At 38.6% G+C, this 16,093-nt stretch overlaps 1 protein-coding gene across 1 annotated transcript; it reads left to right on the top strand.

Moving 5' to 3' along the window:
• Positions 1 to 208: 208 nt before the first annotated feature.
• C1GALT1 (core 1 synthase, glycoprotein-N-acetylgalactosamine 3-beta-galactosyltransferase 1) lies at positions 209 to 5,437 on the top strand. Its single transcript, XM_010174304.2, has 3 exons — positions 209 to 449; positions 2,172 to 2,839; positions 5,228 to 5,437. The coding sequence occupies exons 1-3, from the start codon at positions 227 to 229 to the stop codon at positions 5,435 to 5,437; spliced, it is 1,101 nt and encodes a 366-aa protein (XP_010172606.1). The 5' UTR covers positions 209 to 226.
• The last annotated feature ends 10,656 nt before the right edge of the window (positions 5,438 to 16,093 follow it).

Here is a 16,093-nt window from a genome sequence, read left to right as displayed (position 1 = left end):
TGCACTAAATTTAGCAATGGTTGTACAATTTTTTATTAATATTTGCATTGCTCTTGTACCTAAACTTCCATGCAAATCCAGGGGAGCTGAATCTGCGCTAGAAATGGTATCTCTGCTTCCAGAGATTTAGTCCTTGGTATCTTTCCGTAGTTTTAGATTTGATTTCTGTGGTAAGCGGCTTTAAGCTTAACTTATTTTTGTTTTGGCAGTGTTTTACCTTCAGGAGATGGCCTCTTCTAAGTCTTTGATGAGCCTTTTAACCTTCACTTTTGGATCAGCAATAGGATTTTTCGTATGCTATCTCCTGTTCAGCATTATACTAGAAGAACAGGTTAAGATCCAGCCTCATATCCTTCACAATGATCCACATGGTCAACACTCGGCAGATCCTGATAGCAATCAGCTGCAAGGACAAATGAATTTCAATGCAGACTCTGGACAACATAAAGGTATTTGGCTATGCCTGATTAATTATATAATATGCCCCCTTTTCATGCATTGCAAAATGTTGCTTTCTTCACTGCCAAGAATTTGTATGAATTCTTTCACAATGTTCTTTCACTTTCCCTATGTTCGGGTTACATCTGAATAACTTTTTTCTCCTGAGGTCTCCTGAGTGGTGATTTTCTTTGTTTACTTTTTTATTACAGTAGTGATTATTTTTTTTTCCTTAGAGCCCAGCTGTTTGTCCAGTTTCTGCATCTGGACTTGTTTGGAGCAGGAACTTCTCAAATGAACTATTGACATCAAATGGTAGTTTTGCTAAGCAGATATATTTGATAGCATTGTAGATGTGGCTGAATTGCTTTTTACCTTAAAGATCATCTTGGACCACTTCTACCTTTTGATCTAGCCTCCTAGATAAAGCTTAAAAAAACCCCCAAGCAATTAACTTTTTGACACAATTCGTAAAACTTGGAATTGGGGTGGGGGGTAAGGGGAGGGTGACTGTGGGCATTGTTTGCCAAGGTGGTTAGGCAGCAATCCAGAACCAAATTGCTGTTTGTAGTCAAAACTAGAGAAATTCTGTTGCACCCTTTTTTTTTTTTTTTTTTTTTTCCCAAAGAAGGTAGACCCTTCTAATATCTCAGGCATACTTTAACATTTGACACATCTCATTAAATGAGTTCATTCTAAATCCTAAATACAGCTAGTGTCTGGATTGGGACAGTTTGGATGAGAAAAAAAACACTATAATGCATTTGCTGAAGAAGAAGTTAATAAGCAATTTGCTATTTAAATGTATTTAAACTGCAAACTTTGTAAGACAAGTTTGTGAGTGTTTCACATTTAATTGTAGAATATGGTACAAAGAAATCTGATCTGTCATTGCCTAAAGTGTAAGGAGGAGTGTTTTAGTACCAGTTATGCAGATCTCGCTCTCCATGGAATATTCTTTTACATAAGTTAAAGTCGCTCTGTCTGTATCAAGTGAAAATGCTTCTTTGAGGGAAATCAGTACTTTAGCAGCTTGGAAGACATTGGTACACACTTCAAATAATGGTATCTATTTATTCTATTGGATCATCTGCAAATAAAAACATTTTAGCACAACAATAATACGAGTTTCATAGTATCCGAACTTAATTAATATGATTTTTTTTACAACTAAGATTTAACTTGATTTTGTGATAATTCTTTCTCACGGGCTTACCATCTGCTTTTTCCTTCTAGAAATATTTTAGTAGGTTTTTTTTTAGTTAGCATGAATATTTATAACAGAGCTTATTAGCTTTTTTTTGACCTTTCTGTGTTGTAAACATTACGTTGCATTCATTGTGAATGGGAAAAATATTCAGCTTTTTAGTTTTAATTAGTCCTTCAACAGCATAAAGAAGTTGCCTCCTACAGTTTTTATGTACAAATCGGTGTTTTTTAAAGCCACATTTCCCTGAACAGGTTCCCATTTTGATATGGCTCCTATGCTCTCCTTTATCCTGTGAAGTTGGAGTAGCTTTAAGAATTTTAGTTTCTTAGTTTTGGGACTCTTGTTTATTTTCTTCCTAAATCTGACATTAATTTTATTAACTGGTACATTTGGAAGGAGATGCCTCTTCTCTCTCTGCATGTCTTTTCTGATCTAGAAACAGAATGTCTTGGGGGGAAGGTTGCTCTTAGTTTGTTTTGGCATCAAGTCTAATATTGTTTTGGAACTTTCCTCTTTTTTTTAGATGAGGATAAAAATATTGCAGAGGGACTTTATGAGAAGGTGAAAATACTGTGTTGGGTCATGACTGGACCTCAAAATCTAGAGAAGAAAGCCAAGCATGTTAAGGCCACTTGGGCCCAACGTTGTAATAAAATACTTTTTATGAGCTCTGAGGAAAATAAAGACTTCCCAACTGTGGGCCTAGAAACCAAAGAAGGCAGGGACCAACTGTACTGGAAGACTATTAAAGCTTTTCAATATGTATATGACCATTATTTTGATGATGCTGATTGGTTTATGAAAGCAGATGATGATACATATGTTATATTGGACAATTTGAGATGGCTTCTTTCAAAATACAGTCCTGAGCAACCAATATACTTCGGAAGAAGGTTTAAGCCTTATGTGAAACAGGGCTACATGAGTGGAGGAGCAGGATATGTTCTAAGCAAAGAAGCTCTGAAGAGATTTGTTGCTGCATTTAAAACGAACAAATGCTCTCACAGTTCCTCTATTGAAGACCTAGCACTAGGAAAATGCATGGAGATCATTAATGTGGAAGCAGGAGATTCTAGGGATACAAGTGGTAGAGAAACCTTTCATCCCTTCGTTCCAGAACATCACTTAATCAGAGGATACCTTCCAAAAACATTCTGGTACTGGAATTATAATTATTATCCTACTGTAGAGGTAAGTCCTTAGGCACTTGCTACCCATTTTATGAAATGCATCTTATCATGTGTACGATGTGTGAATTAGCAGTTTAATAGCACCTCAATGTATTTTAGAAAAGAAGATTTTGTTGTGATATCCTGTGATACACCTTTGTGTAGATGTGTGAAATGCACTCATCAACTGGAACTTGGTGCTGAGAACTTAACATTCTGGAAGAACTAGTGAATCTTAAATTATTGTTGTTTTGCTGTGTTCTGTGGACAGCAAAAAATGGTGAAACTTTCGTGACGCATTTGTCTAGTGTCAGCACCATGACCTTCCTTGTAAAGTCATTGTTCTGTTTTGTTCCCTCATATCTCACACACAGTGTCCCTAGCTTCTCCTCCAGCCACCCAACTCCCAGTGTGCGGTGAGAATTGAGACTGGCGTGGTTCATTCCAGGACGTGTGTGGTCACTGTACGGAGCCAGCTCACACAGCGTGGCTTAGTTACCTTAAAGCCTACTGAAAGAGAAGGTGGCACTGAGCCACCTTTATCTTCTACCCAGCAGCAAACTTTGTGTAAAACTTGCTCATGGTTGTAGTTGGTTGATACTGGCTAAGAGATTCCCAAGTTACTGGAGGGGCTGGTGGGTGATGGTGTGCATGACCGTACTGCCTGCTGGTCTGTTGCTCTTCAAATGGAGAAGATGTGCTGCAATGTGCTTCTCTTATCCCCGATCACTGTGTGCAGTGTTACCTGGCTTCAACACGGGGAGCTGCCCTGCCCTCGCTTTTTTATTGATGGTTGTTAAAACGTATGTGTGAGTGAATGCCGTTGACAAAACTACAGAAGAATAAATGTTGCTTAGAAGTGAAATAAAAACATGACCCAAACAAGGAAATATGATTAGATTTTAGATTTCCTTGTATAGTTGCATCGGACTCTTGTCTACCTTCTGTAGAAGTGGAGGCAAGCATGAGAGCTGGCAAAGCTAATGTTTTAAAAATTCTTTTGTTGTAGCAACAAAGATAGGACTTACAAGCTGAAACTTTCTTACTGCAAGAACTTCAAATTGTCCTTTGTGTTCCACATCTGAAATCCCCAGTTTAAAAAAAAGGGGGGAAGGGGGGGTCAGGGAGGAGGAGAGCACTACTTGAAATTAAAGCAATCTGAAGGTATTCTGTATTGTAAACTTCGATGGTCATATAGTCTGTGATGTGGCTTCTTTTTTAGGATTATCATCTCACTTTTAAAGTAGTTATTTTTCAGCAAGCTTTGAGATCAGCATAAGTGACCAAAATGAAGGATAGAATGTGGGATTTTTTACACAATAAAGCTGGAAAAAAAAAACCAAACACCCAAACTAGTTCTTCAATTGTAAAGCATCTATTTTTATACTTGTATTCAGTGGCTAGATCATTTCTGTCTTAAAACAGCTACAATACTGTATTTAGTGTCTCAGGATGCAGCAGCTTTAGCTGTGGTTGCAGTTCACAGATGGCTGAGCTGTAGTGATGCAGCAGTGGTGGGGATCCACAATGACAATCACATATTTGATCCTATCATAGTTGTGTTCAGATAGAGACTACTGCATCTGGTATCAAAACCAAGCTATACTGATCAAAGTTAGTAACTATTGAAAGAGTAACAATTATATAACAATCGTTCTCTTCAGTGTATTTAAATATTTAATCTTAGTTCCAGTTAGTGTTGGAATTTTAGCAGCTCTGCAATAAAATCTGGTGAAAAAACCCCACAAAACTATTTTCAGAAAAGTGTTCTCAAAGCTGAATTTGAGCTAGAAGATACAAGTTGTAACAAATGTGGTAATGATCTTTTAGCTCTTAAAAATGCTTAATAACATCAATTGAATTAATCAACTTTTTTTAAAAAGTAGTTCCAAAATGATTTGTTGCAGCTTTCTGTACGTAGGAAGTTAGATACTGGCAGTTTTGCCAAACTGTGTAATGTGTGAACACACACAGAGGTGCATGTGCACAGACATTTGGCTTATATACTCTGGATGGATGCTGTCATGAGTAACAAGCAGGTATTACTGTTCCATATAAAAATGCAATGCATTTAGACTTGCTTGCTGCTGCTTGCTTTTGTTTAAACACCAACATAAAGGAAAGAAGTATGGAAAAGCAAAAAACCTCCGAACGTTAATGAGGGCAGCTAGTTTTTTTACTGGCTTGATTACAGAAATGACTTTGTCCACCTTTATTTTCAAAAAATACTTTGTCAGATATGTCTGATACATTTTGCTTGCCTCAAATTAAGTTTTGAAGTGTATGAATGACTAACGATAGGGAATTTCTCACCATGAAGTTAAGTACGTGTTTGAATTCTTCCTGGATCTTTAATCCAGGGCATGCTTTGCAAGTCTTGCTGATTGTTTTGTCTTGGTTTGTATTTTAGGGTCCTGGATGCTGCTCCGATCTAGCAGTTTCATTCCACTATGTTGATTCCGTGACTATGTATCATTTGGAGTATTTGATTTATCATCTCCGTCCATATGGGTATTTGTATCGGTACAATCCTGATTCGGCAAAGAATCCAGAAGAACAGAGCAAAAATGAAGCACTGGAGGACAGTCAAAAGCTAAAGCAAAAAATTTCCGAGAATTAATTTGACTTCGAAGAAAACAAAAAGAAGCCAGTGCAATGGATAAGAGTCTCCTCAAACTCCTGCATGAAGCTTGTGGACTAAAATTACTCATGGTGATTCTTTTTTCAAAAATCCCGTTGACAGTACTTCCTGTCACTGTCTGTGTACAACAGAGTCTGGTGCTGGCTCTGACTGTTTGGGATAGTGTGACCTTACAGCCCTGCTCGTGATGATTTGGGGCCCTGAAGCTGTGAAATAGGAGGTTGTTCTGGTACACTAATAACTGGAAGAATTTGTATAAAAACCATAGTGGACAGGTTCAAAGATAATCATACAGGATTTCTGTTCCTTTTCTGTTCACTTCTATTTCCTTCCAGATGTTCTGTTAGGTCAGTTCTAATGTTAGAAATTGGATGCTGCACAGTCAGATACTTTGTGATGGCTTTCTCTGGTATTCTCAGTATCTTTAATTACTTTGTGTACCTTGCCCTGTAGGAAGAGAGAGGCATGGGAATAGTCTCAAGTCTGCTCTGGCTTAACAACAGACTGGTTATTATGGATAGGCAGAGATCCACCCAAAAGATTAGTCTGAATTGTTTCAGAAATGGAATTCACTGCTATGAATTATTTTTAAAATTTTTAAGTCTCTGTTGTACAAAACAATATGAAGTTGGATCACTACTGTTTTAGGGAGAAATCCAGAAGTAGTTACTGTTGTTTAAATTGCTGAGGTGATGATGCAAGCTGCTTACATAGTTGCCTGTGGGTTTGGGTTTTTTTTGTATTAACTTATCCCGTTGTTTGAATGGATATAAAAATTCATCTCAGAATTTCTCAGCATGAGATAAGGTGGATGCTTTTTGAAATAGTCTCTCTTCCATCACACCTTCCCTATAAACCAGAAAGAATAGTATCTTAACAAAGTTGCAATGGCACTATAAAAATTGGTTTCAGACAGTATTATAATTAGTTAGTTTCCATGTAGTTTTCATGTCACTATACTTTGAGATTGTGGAGTTACCTTCACGAAAATTTTACAGATACAAATAAGTCCTATTTTAAAACTGCGGCAAAGCCAAATTGACTGCTTCCCTACACATCTGGTTTATTTTGCTAAAGTACTTAATTTCACTTTTCTGAACATTCTTTTTTCCTCCACTTCTAAAATTTCTTCTGTGTCTGCTTCTTGTTACCTTTTTCAGAACAAAGTGTTAAATGATCCTCATTTCATGCTTTTTGAAGCTGAAGTATATGGTTATTCAGGTAAGCCAGCCTGAATGCAGGACTTTGAAAGTGCATTAACTTTTTCCACTACTTTATGAGTATCTCTGCCTCTGAATTGAAAACAGTTTCTTGGTGTGGGATAACACAGATGTTTTAATTACTGAAAAATTTTCAGAAGCCAAGCCTGTGTTTTATATAGTTAATGTAAAACTTTCTGTTTTTTCTCTTTTTCAAATTGAATGAATAGCAGTATGGGGGATGGGGTTAAGCTTGACATGTAGTGTGTCTTTATTCCACACTTGAACAAAAGTTTCTTCACCTTTTTATCACTTTTCACCTTCATCATATTGATGAATTTGGACATAACCTAATTACCTCCAGTCATTGTTTTAGAAAGGGCACATACTGGTAGCAGACAGCCTTATTTACTACTGCTGTCCTTCAGGATGTTCCTGGAAGAGGGTGTTACCATAAAGTACTGGATTTTTTTTTTATTTTTTTTTTCCAAAGATAGTTCTTGTACAGATTGGGGTTCAATCTGTTGTCCAACAATAAAGAGTCATGTCTTCCTTTCTGACCATTGCTCTGCAGCATGATGGCAGTTAGTGTTAGGTCTCATGGAACTGAAATATCACATATATCTTCTCTGCCTGAATATAGGCTGGGTTTGTATATCAGGTATTAGTTAAATGAATAATTCCTGCAGGGTTAAATCTGTTGGTCTTTTATGAGCAAGACTGCCTCTAAAGTACTGAAAGGGACATGAGCTTTATTTTATGTTAATCAACTTAAGTAGAAAATTATAACTGTATTTGTTTAAAAAAAGGAAAAAGTCTCCAGTTTGCTCTAGTCAGAGGGATGCTTGTCCAGAGGAGAATGAATGGCACCATGCTGAGAGGTCATTCCTTCTGTGAGCTAAATGTTTATCTCACGTGCAGCACAAACCAAGAATGTTGTGAAATCCACATGGTATTGATAACCCCAGTGGCACTGTTCAAACATGCAATTAAGATTTTCTGGAATACTTAAGGAAGTTATAAAATGAAATCAAGATCCCAACTTAAACTCCTTGTAAATTCAGCCCCTGTAGAAGGTCTGCTGAACTACTACAGTTCATCCATGGGGATCTAAAGATTGTCTTTCACAAGAGGCAGGATAATTTTGCATATTTTCTGCAGATGTGTCCCATGTTTGCCCTGTGCTGCCCCGTGAAGTAACATAATTTCCTCTACATGTTCATTTCTACCCTGATTATCCTGCCTTTGGGTTTTCAGTGTCATCATGCATAAGTCTCAGGTGGACAAGCGGAATCGGGCAGTGAGATATTTGAGTGCCACGCAGGTTGGTTGCTGAGGTGGCAAGTCAAGCCAGGCACTGCTGAGCTCACAGTGGAGCCTTTTCTCCGCAGCAGTTCTGATTCTTGTCTGCTGCCCTACTGGGGCTTGTGGGTTTAGCAGCATGGGGCAGGAATGTCCCTTTCCACAAAACATGCAGGACCTCAGGGGGAATGGAGAAATAAAGGAACAAGTGCCATTTCTTGAGGGAATAAGGCTAGGAACAAACTACCCTGTAATAAATAGGTGGTCCGTCTGGAGAAGTAAGAGTAGCCTTTTCTTCAAACATCCATTCTTGCTTTGTTTCAAAGTGTCCTTGCTCTTAGGCATCTGAATTGATTTATTTGCCTTTCTAACAGCACTACAAAGAATTTTGTTTCCTTCCAGACAAGCTAGAAAAGTTTTGGGTTTTATATTCTGTGATTATAACAAAGGACTGTTGTTCATTGTTGGATTGTGTTGCCACAACAAAGAGCTGATACCTCTGAAATAGTTGGTTTGTATCTCACTCCCTTCAGAAGTTTCACTAGTCGAGATTGGGATGTGAACAGTTAGCATAATTTTCACGTACAATATTACACTACTATTAGTAGTTTGTAATTTCACTCTCAGGTCTTTGTGCTTTGGGAAAGTATTTAAGTTTGTGTATTTCTGCCCAAAGAGGCTACTCTGTTTCAGGTGGATTGACCTTTCTGAAGCACAGCAAGACAGGCTCTCTTAGGCTATAGTGATTATTGCTCTGTGGTTTTGTTTTGTTTTGCTTCTAAAAGCGGTTTCTTAATTTTATAAAACTTAAAAGCTTCCATTGGCACCGTACTGATTTAAATGACCAATCTAAAAGTTTTGAACTAGTTTTCTTGAAATTAGGCAGCAGTTGTTTGCTCTTGGATGTGGGTATGTCACTTAGTGTAGCAGGGAAACATTTTAACCTTGTGTTAGGTGGTCAGGAGGAATGAGAATGCCAAGAAGTTACCTTCTGATCACTGTTTATAATCAGAGGACAGAATTAAGCTTTCTTGGCAGAAAAAGACCAATTTTAACGTTCTTTCATTCCCAATTCAGTTTTGCAGTTTATATTGGTCTTATTTAAGAGGTTAAACACTGGTGGCGTTAGCACCATCTCTCATTTTGTGGAAGCTCTTTTCCTTTTTCTTTTGTCTTTAAGGACACTTTTGCTTTGGTGGGGGTATATATTAAAAATAACTTTTTCTTCACATGTTGCCATTTGTTCTGTTACAATTCCAGAAGTATAAATTTTAGTGAGTAGCTGATAGGCCTCTTACAATAATTTTGCTGTCTGAGCAGGGTGTTTTATATTTGTATGACAGAAAAGTGCAGGTTGTTTCTCTAGTGTACCTGCTACTGATGTGGATAGTGTACGCACAGATGAAAACAGATCTCCCTATACTGGACCACTTGAAAAGGCAATTTTGTCCTTTTTCTATCGAGAAAAGCTTCTGTGGAACTCAAAAGTGTAATTTGCTTTGTTTTACCATATTGTATTTAAAATACTCCACAAATGTTATTAATGCTCTAAAATAATTGAATATTGCTGCTGGGCAGTATGCTTCACTTAGAGCCTGTGAATGTTTCACTTGGTAATTCTAGGTAGTCATGTCCCTAATGGCAAGTATGGATTGGTGACTTGTCTGGAATGATCACCGTAAGGATTTCTTCTTAAATACCTTCTTTGAAGTGCCTTTGACCAATTTTTAGCATCAAAATTAAGTTGAGAATTGAATAAATAAAATAAGTTCTCTCATACAACAGTGCACGTCTGTCTTCATTTACCTCTCCTGTATGCTGGTAGTGTAGTGTAGCTGCATGACTCGGTGTAATAAAAACTTTTGATTTTCTTTTTCCTTGGGTGGGTACAGGAAAGTCAAAAAGCTTCTCACACTTGCTATGTTTTCTGTTACTGTGTTTATGCTATTAACAAGTAGCAAGCTACCTTGAAAACAAAGATGGTAATTTTTTTTCAGTGTAAAGTTAATCAGAAGTGCTAGTACTAGATTCACAGAAGCAGTCTGTTGTTTCTGCATTGTCCTGATTTTTCAGTGTCTCCACGCTGTTACAGAGTCCTCAGTGAACTAGCTGTAGCTGATACCTCAAAGATAAAGCAAAACTGTTCAAAATTAACCACCTTTAAAATAAAAGTACTTATTCTTTCAGTGAACCTCTTACTTCTGCAAGAAACCCTGTTAAGATTTAAATGTCGTGCTTTCTAGCCTAGCTTTCTGCTCTTCATAATATTTATCAGTAAAGAATATTCCAGTTATGCAGATGGGAAGTGTCCTTCGGTGTGTAATGTAGGCACAGGCACAGTACAGCTGTGTTTCATTACCTGAAGGACTGTAATAGACCCTGCCAGCACTATTAACGGGGATTAATTAACTGTTTCATTTCAGAGTGCAGGAAGTGTGTGACAACCAATGTTAACTGTGCTCTAGAGCAGGAATATTTTAGCTAAGGAACAACAGCCAATTGAACAGACCATAAAAGCTCCTCTGAAGTTTCAGGCATAGGTTGTGCTTTTATGTGATGCTGCTGTAACTTTCAACTGTTGGGATGAAACTAGATCCAGCAAATTGCAGGGTGATGCGAGTACTGGAGCGGAACAAAAACTACAGCTACAACCCTGGAGAAAAACTGTTTTGTAAGTGTGGGTTTGCTGTGCTTGCCTTTTTTTTTTTTTTTTTTTTTTTTAATTTAAATCTGTAACAGACTTTTTGATTACCAGAAGTTGTAGACACGAGTGAAACACCATGCAATGAAGGTGAGCTCTTGTAACCAGCTCACTTACAGAAATCTTCACTGGCTTGAGAATTTTCCCAGAGTTCTTCTCTGTGCAGTAGTGTGAACTAAAAATAAATTTAAGTATCTTACACCCAGGGACTGCTAAGTTTGTTCTAAGCTGTGGAGAAGATAAGCCTGTATATTGCTCATTCAAGCTCTTGCTGCAAAATGCTCAGCAGTCTCCTCCTCTTTGACAGCATTTCACCTTAATAAGGCCCTTCTGTGGGTTCCAGCAATTTGGTAGAGAGGGACTCTATTCTGACAGCTACATGAGGAATAAGTGATAAAATTAGAGCCTTGCAACGAACATTTTAATTGGTCCACACGTAAAATAATCTAACATTGACTTGGGAAAACAACTGGATCATGGGATCTTCTAGGTGTTAGGGTGGTATTTGGCATTTGTAAAGGAGAAGTGGTTAATTCAGAAATGTAGCCTGAGCTCTCCATTTTTTCAGCTTTTGAATATATATTCCTGCAAGACTGTTTGAAATGCCAGTAAAAGTAAATTGTAGAGATGCTTTCAATACTGGTTAGTCAAAAAAACCCCAAAACAACAACCCAAAACCAAAACAAAAAACCATGGTAGGGAGAATACTTCTAAGTACACTTCTGTTAACACTGGAATTCAGATCTGATGTAGTTCTGAGCTGTGGCCCACACAGACTCCCTCAGCCCCCTGTGCCTTTGTGTGAAACGCTCCTCTTTTGTGGGGAAGCTACAAGCCATGGAGCACAGTCCCTGCTTTCCCTCTTCCCCCCAAAATGCTTTTCTGTAAGCTTGGTTTTACTTAGGGAGGTTGTAGGCTCAGGTGCTGGAGTCTGCACTGGTACTGACCACAACTCATACCCCGGTGTCCCGGTTCTACTTGGGCCTTCTCTGATGCGTTATTCTTTTGCATATTCAAGGTGTTACCCTCTTTGGAGGTATGATTTGTCTTTTAAACAGATTCCCAACTTTTTTTCCCCCTCCCTCCTTTTTCCTTTCCTTTTCCTGTCAATAGACCTTCTGCTCTGCAAAGTGCTTTTTGAGGAGTACGTGATACCAGGTGGATCACAGTCATTTTCATACTCCCAAGTGGCTGCAGCTCCCTTCAGATCTGTGTGTGAAATGGAACGGTGGCTTCTGTGAAGTTACTAATTTAACAATGTGTTTTAAAATTAGCCTAAATGAGTCACCTACAGAAGCAAAAGTTGGAGCCACATTTTATCATCTGATGCCTCAAATACTTCTCAGTCTGCTCGGATGGAGAGGTCCACTGGCTCCAAACTCTAGCAGCCAGTTCTGCTAAAGAAGGATGAAAAATGTTTTCCTTAGAGAAGGGGGAATTCTTTGTAGCAACATCTTCTAAAAGGAACATGAATTTTCCAAATGTTGCCACAGTCACTATCTTATTTTTTACTTTTGCACAAAGAGGTGAACAGTCTTGCAAAGCTGGGTGGCAACAGAGTTTCAAATTAGATCTGAATAGAAATTAGAGTTTCTCAGGAATGTTTGTTAAATAAGAAGTTGATGTGAGCAGCTAGTTTAGTTCCTTTCTTTTAAACTCTAAACCTTTGCTTGAGTAGGTACAGAAGTTTGCAGGGTACTGTTTTTCAGTTGTACAAAACCAAACTATGGCCTGTGTGAACCCATTGATTTGGCATCTTGAAGTCAAAAAGGCCAGTTTGCTTCTTTGAATTTCTAACCTGGCTTCCAGCAACTCCTTTCCCTCTCTTGATTTCTTTCACCTCCTAGGGTAAAATCCTAACCCACTGCAAGGAAAAGAGCTTTGTCAGTAATTTCAGTCACCTAAGAACCGGGTCAGCCTACTGCTGCTGCTTCCTGGTCCCACTCTGAGTTCTTCGTGTTCCCCAGCAGCTCTGGATCCTTGAATGGCCTCAGGCAGTCAAGGTCTTGACTCATCCTCCTCTAAGAACTGATCAAAAAGACTTAACAAATTAATGCGTGTTAGTACCCTGCATCTTTAAGACCTTGACTATGATTATTTTTTTTTTCCTTCACTATCCCCCATGAATTCTTAACGAGGAATCACCCAAATGTTGTGCTGGTGTTGTCTTCCTGTTCCCAGCCTTAGAGATGGAGAGCATAATATTAAAGATAAATGTTAATTTAGGGCCAAATCCTGAGGACTTGATAGAAATAAAAACAATAGCTGTCTCTGTAATTATTTTTAATTAATTTTGTCTCCATACTCCTAATTCTACTATATTTGGGAGCATGACAACGTTGTTAAATGTCTGTTCTCTGGCTAGTCTACTGCAAGTGGAGGAGGTGGCTGTAAACTGGAGCCCGTATCCTTCCTAGACAGGTACCCCAGGTGAGCACCCTGCAGGGACTGAGCATGCATTGTATGCAAATCCTGCTTGAGAGTCTGAAATTTGCCCAGCACAGAAGCGTGCTTCAGCAGCTCAAAATGGTTCAAGCATTTTCCATTGAAAACAGCAGGTTTCACGTATTCTGCTGTGGATTCTGTTGAAATTGTAGCTGAAATATGATTACTGTTTCAAGGACAGGTAGGGTAGTCTTGTCTAAAACCAATTTTCAAACACTGGTTAGAAAAGCAAACTCTCCTGTTCAGAAGCTGGCAGTGTTTCAACATGAACAATGAAGTCCTTGTTCCTGTTTGTCAATGTTACTTCATTTTTAGCAGAGAATAGGCAATGTCTGTTTACCCAGATTAGAAAATCATTTGTCAGGCTAACCAACAGTATCCTGCTTTCAAAGGATTTCCCTGTCAGCTAACTCAGGCTTTATGAGCTTTTTCTTTTTCAGCTTCCAAAGCTGCATTTCATGCATCTTGTTCAGACTCGTTCAAGTAAATGTTGCTCAAAATGCATTTGAGGTCTTCATTTTAGGTAAGCTTCATCATCTCCAAGTGCAGAAGTTGTCTTACCAAACGTAGACCTGAATGTTCACAAATTCATGCCAGTCCCAGTGGGAGAAGTCTCATGCATCAGCTGTATCTTCTTGCTTTAAAACCATCATTACAGAGTAGCATTTGGGTCTTATTAATCACTGTACAATTACTAATATTTTCTCCAGGAGAATGAGTTAGATTCACAGACCCTGTATTATTTTATATAATCTCATTGTAATGGCAGAAAAATCTCACTGTAAATGCAGTTATGCCAGTCCGCGCTTTGGCCAGCACTTCTTGTTCAAGGAGCTTTCAGCAATACTGACTGAAACCAAATACTTTATAGATGTGTGGTGGCTCTTGGGTTTGATCTGCTCTTTGCCATAGTGATCAGTACTGTAGAAAAGAGTTTCAGTATTGCTGAATGTTTTTTTGGGGAGTCTGACTTGTGGATTTCATGTATATTTCCAGCAAAGCATTTAATTAAAAAGATCCATATGTACTGGTGGCAATCTGTCATCCTGAATGCTCCGTCCTGTGAACCTCAAAGACGTGGAGGGAGCAGGAGTTACTCTTACATGTAGCATCTAGGAATTTTACTTCTGACATCACTGTAAAATGATGACATTCTTATAAATGTTTAATGAAATCATGGTTGGAAAAAGGGCGTCTCTGCTGTGTCCTATTAGCCAAATATATTTGTGAGCTAGATGCCTGGGCCCAGGAGAGAGTGAGAAAGCTACTACAACATATGCACGAACCAAAAATGTTGGCTGGTCCTGTGGTTTCTGCCATTAAACAAAGGTCAATTACAGACATTCAGCTGGGACACCTATGATTTGGACTTCTAAACATATAATTGTGTACTGTAGAAGTATCATCTTGAAGATAAGCATAAAGAAAGAAGATGTTAGTATGAGGAATGTGGATGTCCCAGGCTAACTTATCAGTCAGTAGTAGTAGGGACATTCTAACGTGATTGAAGAGGACAAACCCTTTTGATTTTGCACTTTTGTATTGGGCTGCTGCCTGTATCGCTGAACTCGAGCAACATCTGTTTCAGCTGGAGCATCTCATCAAGGGAACACCTTCACGATGTTTTTTGCGTGTACAGCTGCAATACTTTGTACTTCCTGTTGCCAGGCAGCACTTCTCTATTTAGTATCTGCCCAAGTCTTTCCATCTGACTGCCCTCAGGAGCTTTGGGCTGTTCAAGATGGTCAGGTTTGAGGATGAAGCTCACTTTCATAAGATATTTGCCTGTATGCAGGAGTGTAGAAGCTTGAGTAACCCAATCCGGCTTTGTAGCTGACTCTCCTTACCATTCTGAATAGTACTACACAAAACATCTCTTTTATGTCTCATCTTATAGCAGGGTAATTAGACTATTCTGTTTCATCCCAGTGCTAACGTTTACTATTTCCATCACGTGGAGAAGGGACTGTTCTGCTGCATTGTGTAAGTGGCTAACTATAGGTTGAGTTTGTCCTCCTTTCGGTGTTGTATCCTGGTTAATGCACACTGGGTTCTATGGGTGTAGAGGTTCTCTTCGCTCTGTTACTGTACAATAGCTGTGCTTGTTGCTTGCTGAACTCGGAGATCATGTTTCCTTGGTATGCAGAGCTAGGAGGTTAACTCTGGTATTGGCACAGTTCCTTTCTCTGCTACAAATGCTTCTAATCTCTGATAGCCAGCAGGTAGCTGTTATTAAAAATGCCATAAAAATGATTACAGGCAATGTGAGAACAAGATTCAAAATGTTTTTTTTCCCACGTGGAAGTAATAAAGTGTCTTCCCAGGGGCCTGTGCTGCCTGCAGCACCTGTGCCTAACTTAAGTCCAGTGCTTAAGAATTAAGTGTTGCAATTCCTAAAAACCAAATACATAAAGAACAGGAAACAAATGCAAGAAAGTGGGGAACACTTTCCCTTGATGTTCAGTACAGTGTTATGCTGATATTCAGCATTTCACTGCTGTTTCACAAACACATCTGTTCTCTGTTAGAGGAGGAAGCAAGCTGGTTAAAGAAAGCACAGTTAAAGAAACACAGCCAGTATCCAAAAACTTTACACCAAGTCCACAGGAGGAAATGTCCAAATAAAGGCTTGCCACCCTGTGATCACCAGCTGGTAAGTAGAGTGCCTGAGGACAGGTGGAGGTGGAGACCAAGGTGTGCTACTAATGTGTTGTGAGTGTGAAAGGTCAACATACACCTGAGAGTGAGAATTATCCTGATGCAATTGTTGGAATGAGTTTTATATCACAAATAACTTCTAGATCTGATGTTAATGCTACTCTCTCCCATTGCAGCTGTTTGATTAAGAGATGCTGCTCTTTCAAAAGCTGTAATGGGCTCTCATTACGGAATAGGATGCTACAGGAAACAGTGTAAGATACATAAAAGTAAAAATATTTCCCTCTGCAAAGTATACCAGTTTAAAAAAAAAAAAAAAAAAAAAATTTA

The sequence above is a fragment of the Antrostomus carolinensis genome, unplaced genomic scaffold, assembly GCF_000700745.2.
Source record: "Antrostomus carolinensis isolate BGI_N321 unplaced genomic scaffold, ASM70074v2 scaffold2468, whole genome shotgun sequence".
Classification (NCBI taxonomy): Eukaryota; Metazoa; Chordata; class Aves; order Caprimulgiformes; family Caprimulgidae; genus Antrostomus; species Antrostomus carolinensis.
The sequence above is the reverse complement of the archived record's forward strand: the minus strand, read 5'-3'. Positions and strand labels throughout refer to the sequence as shown.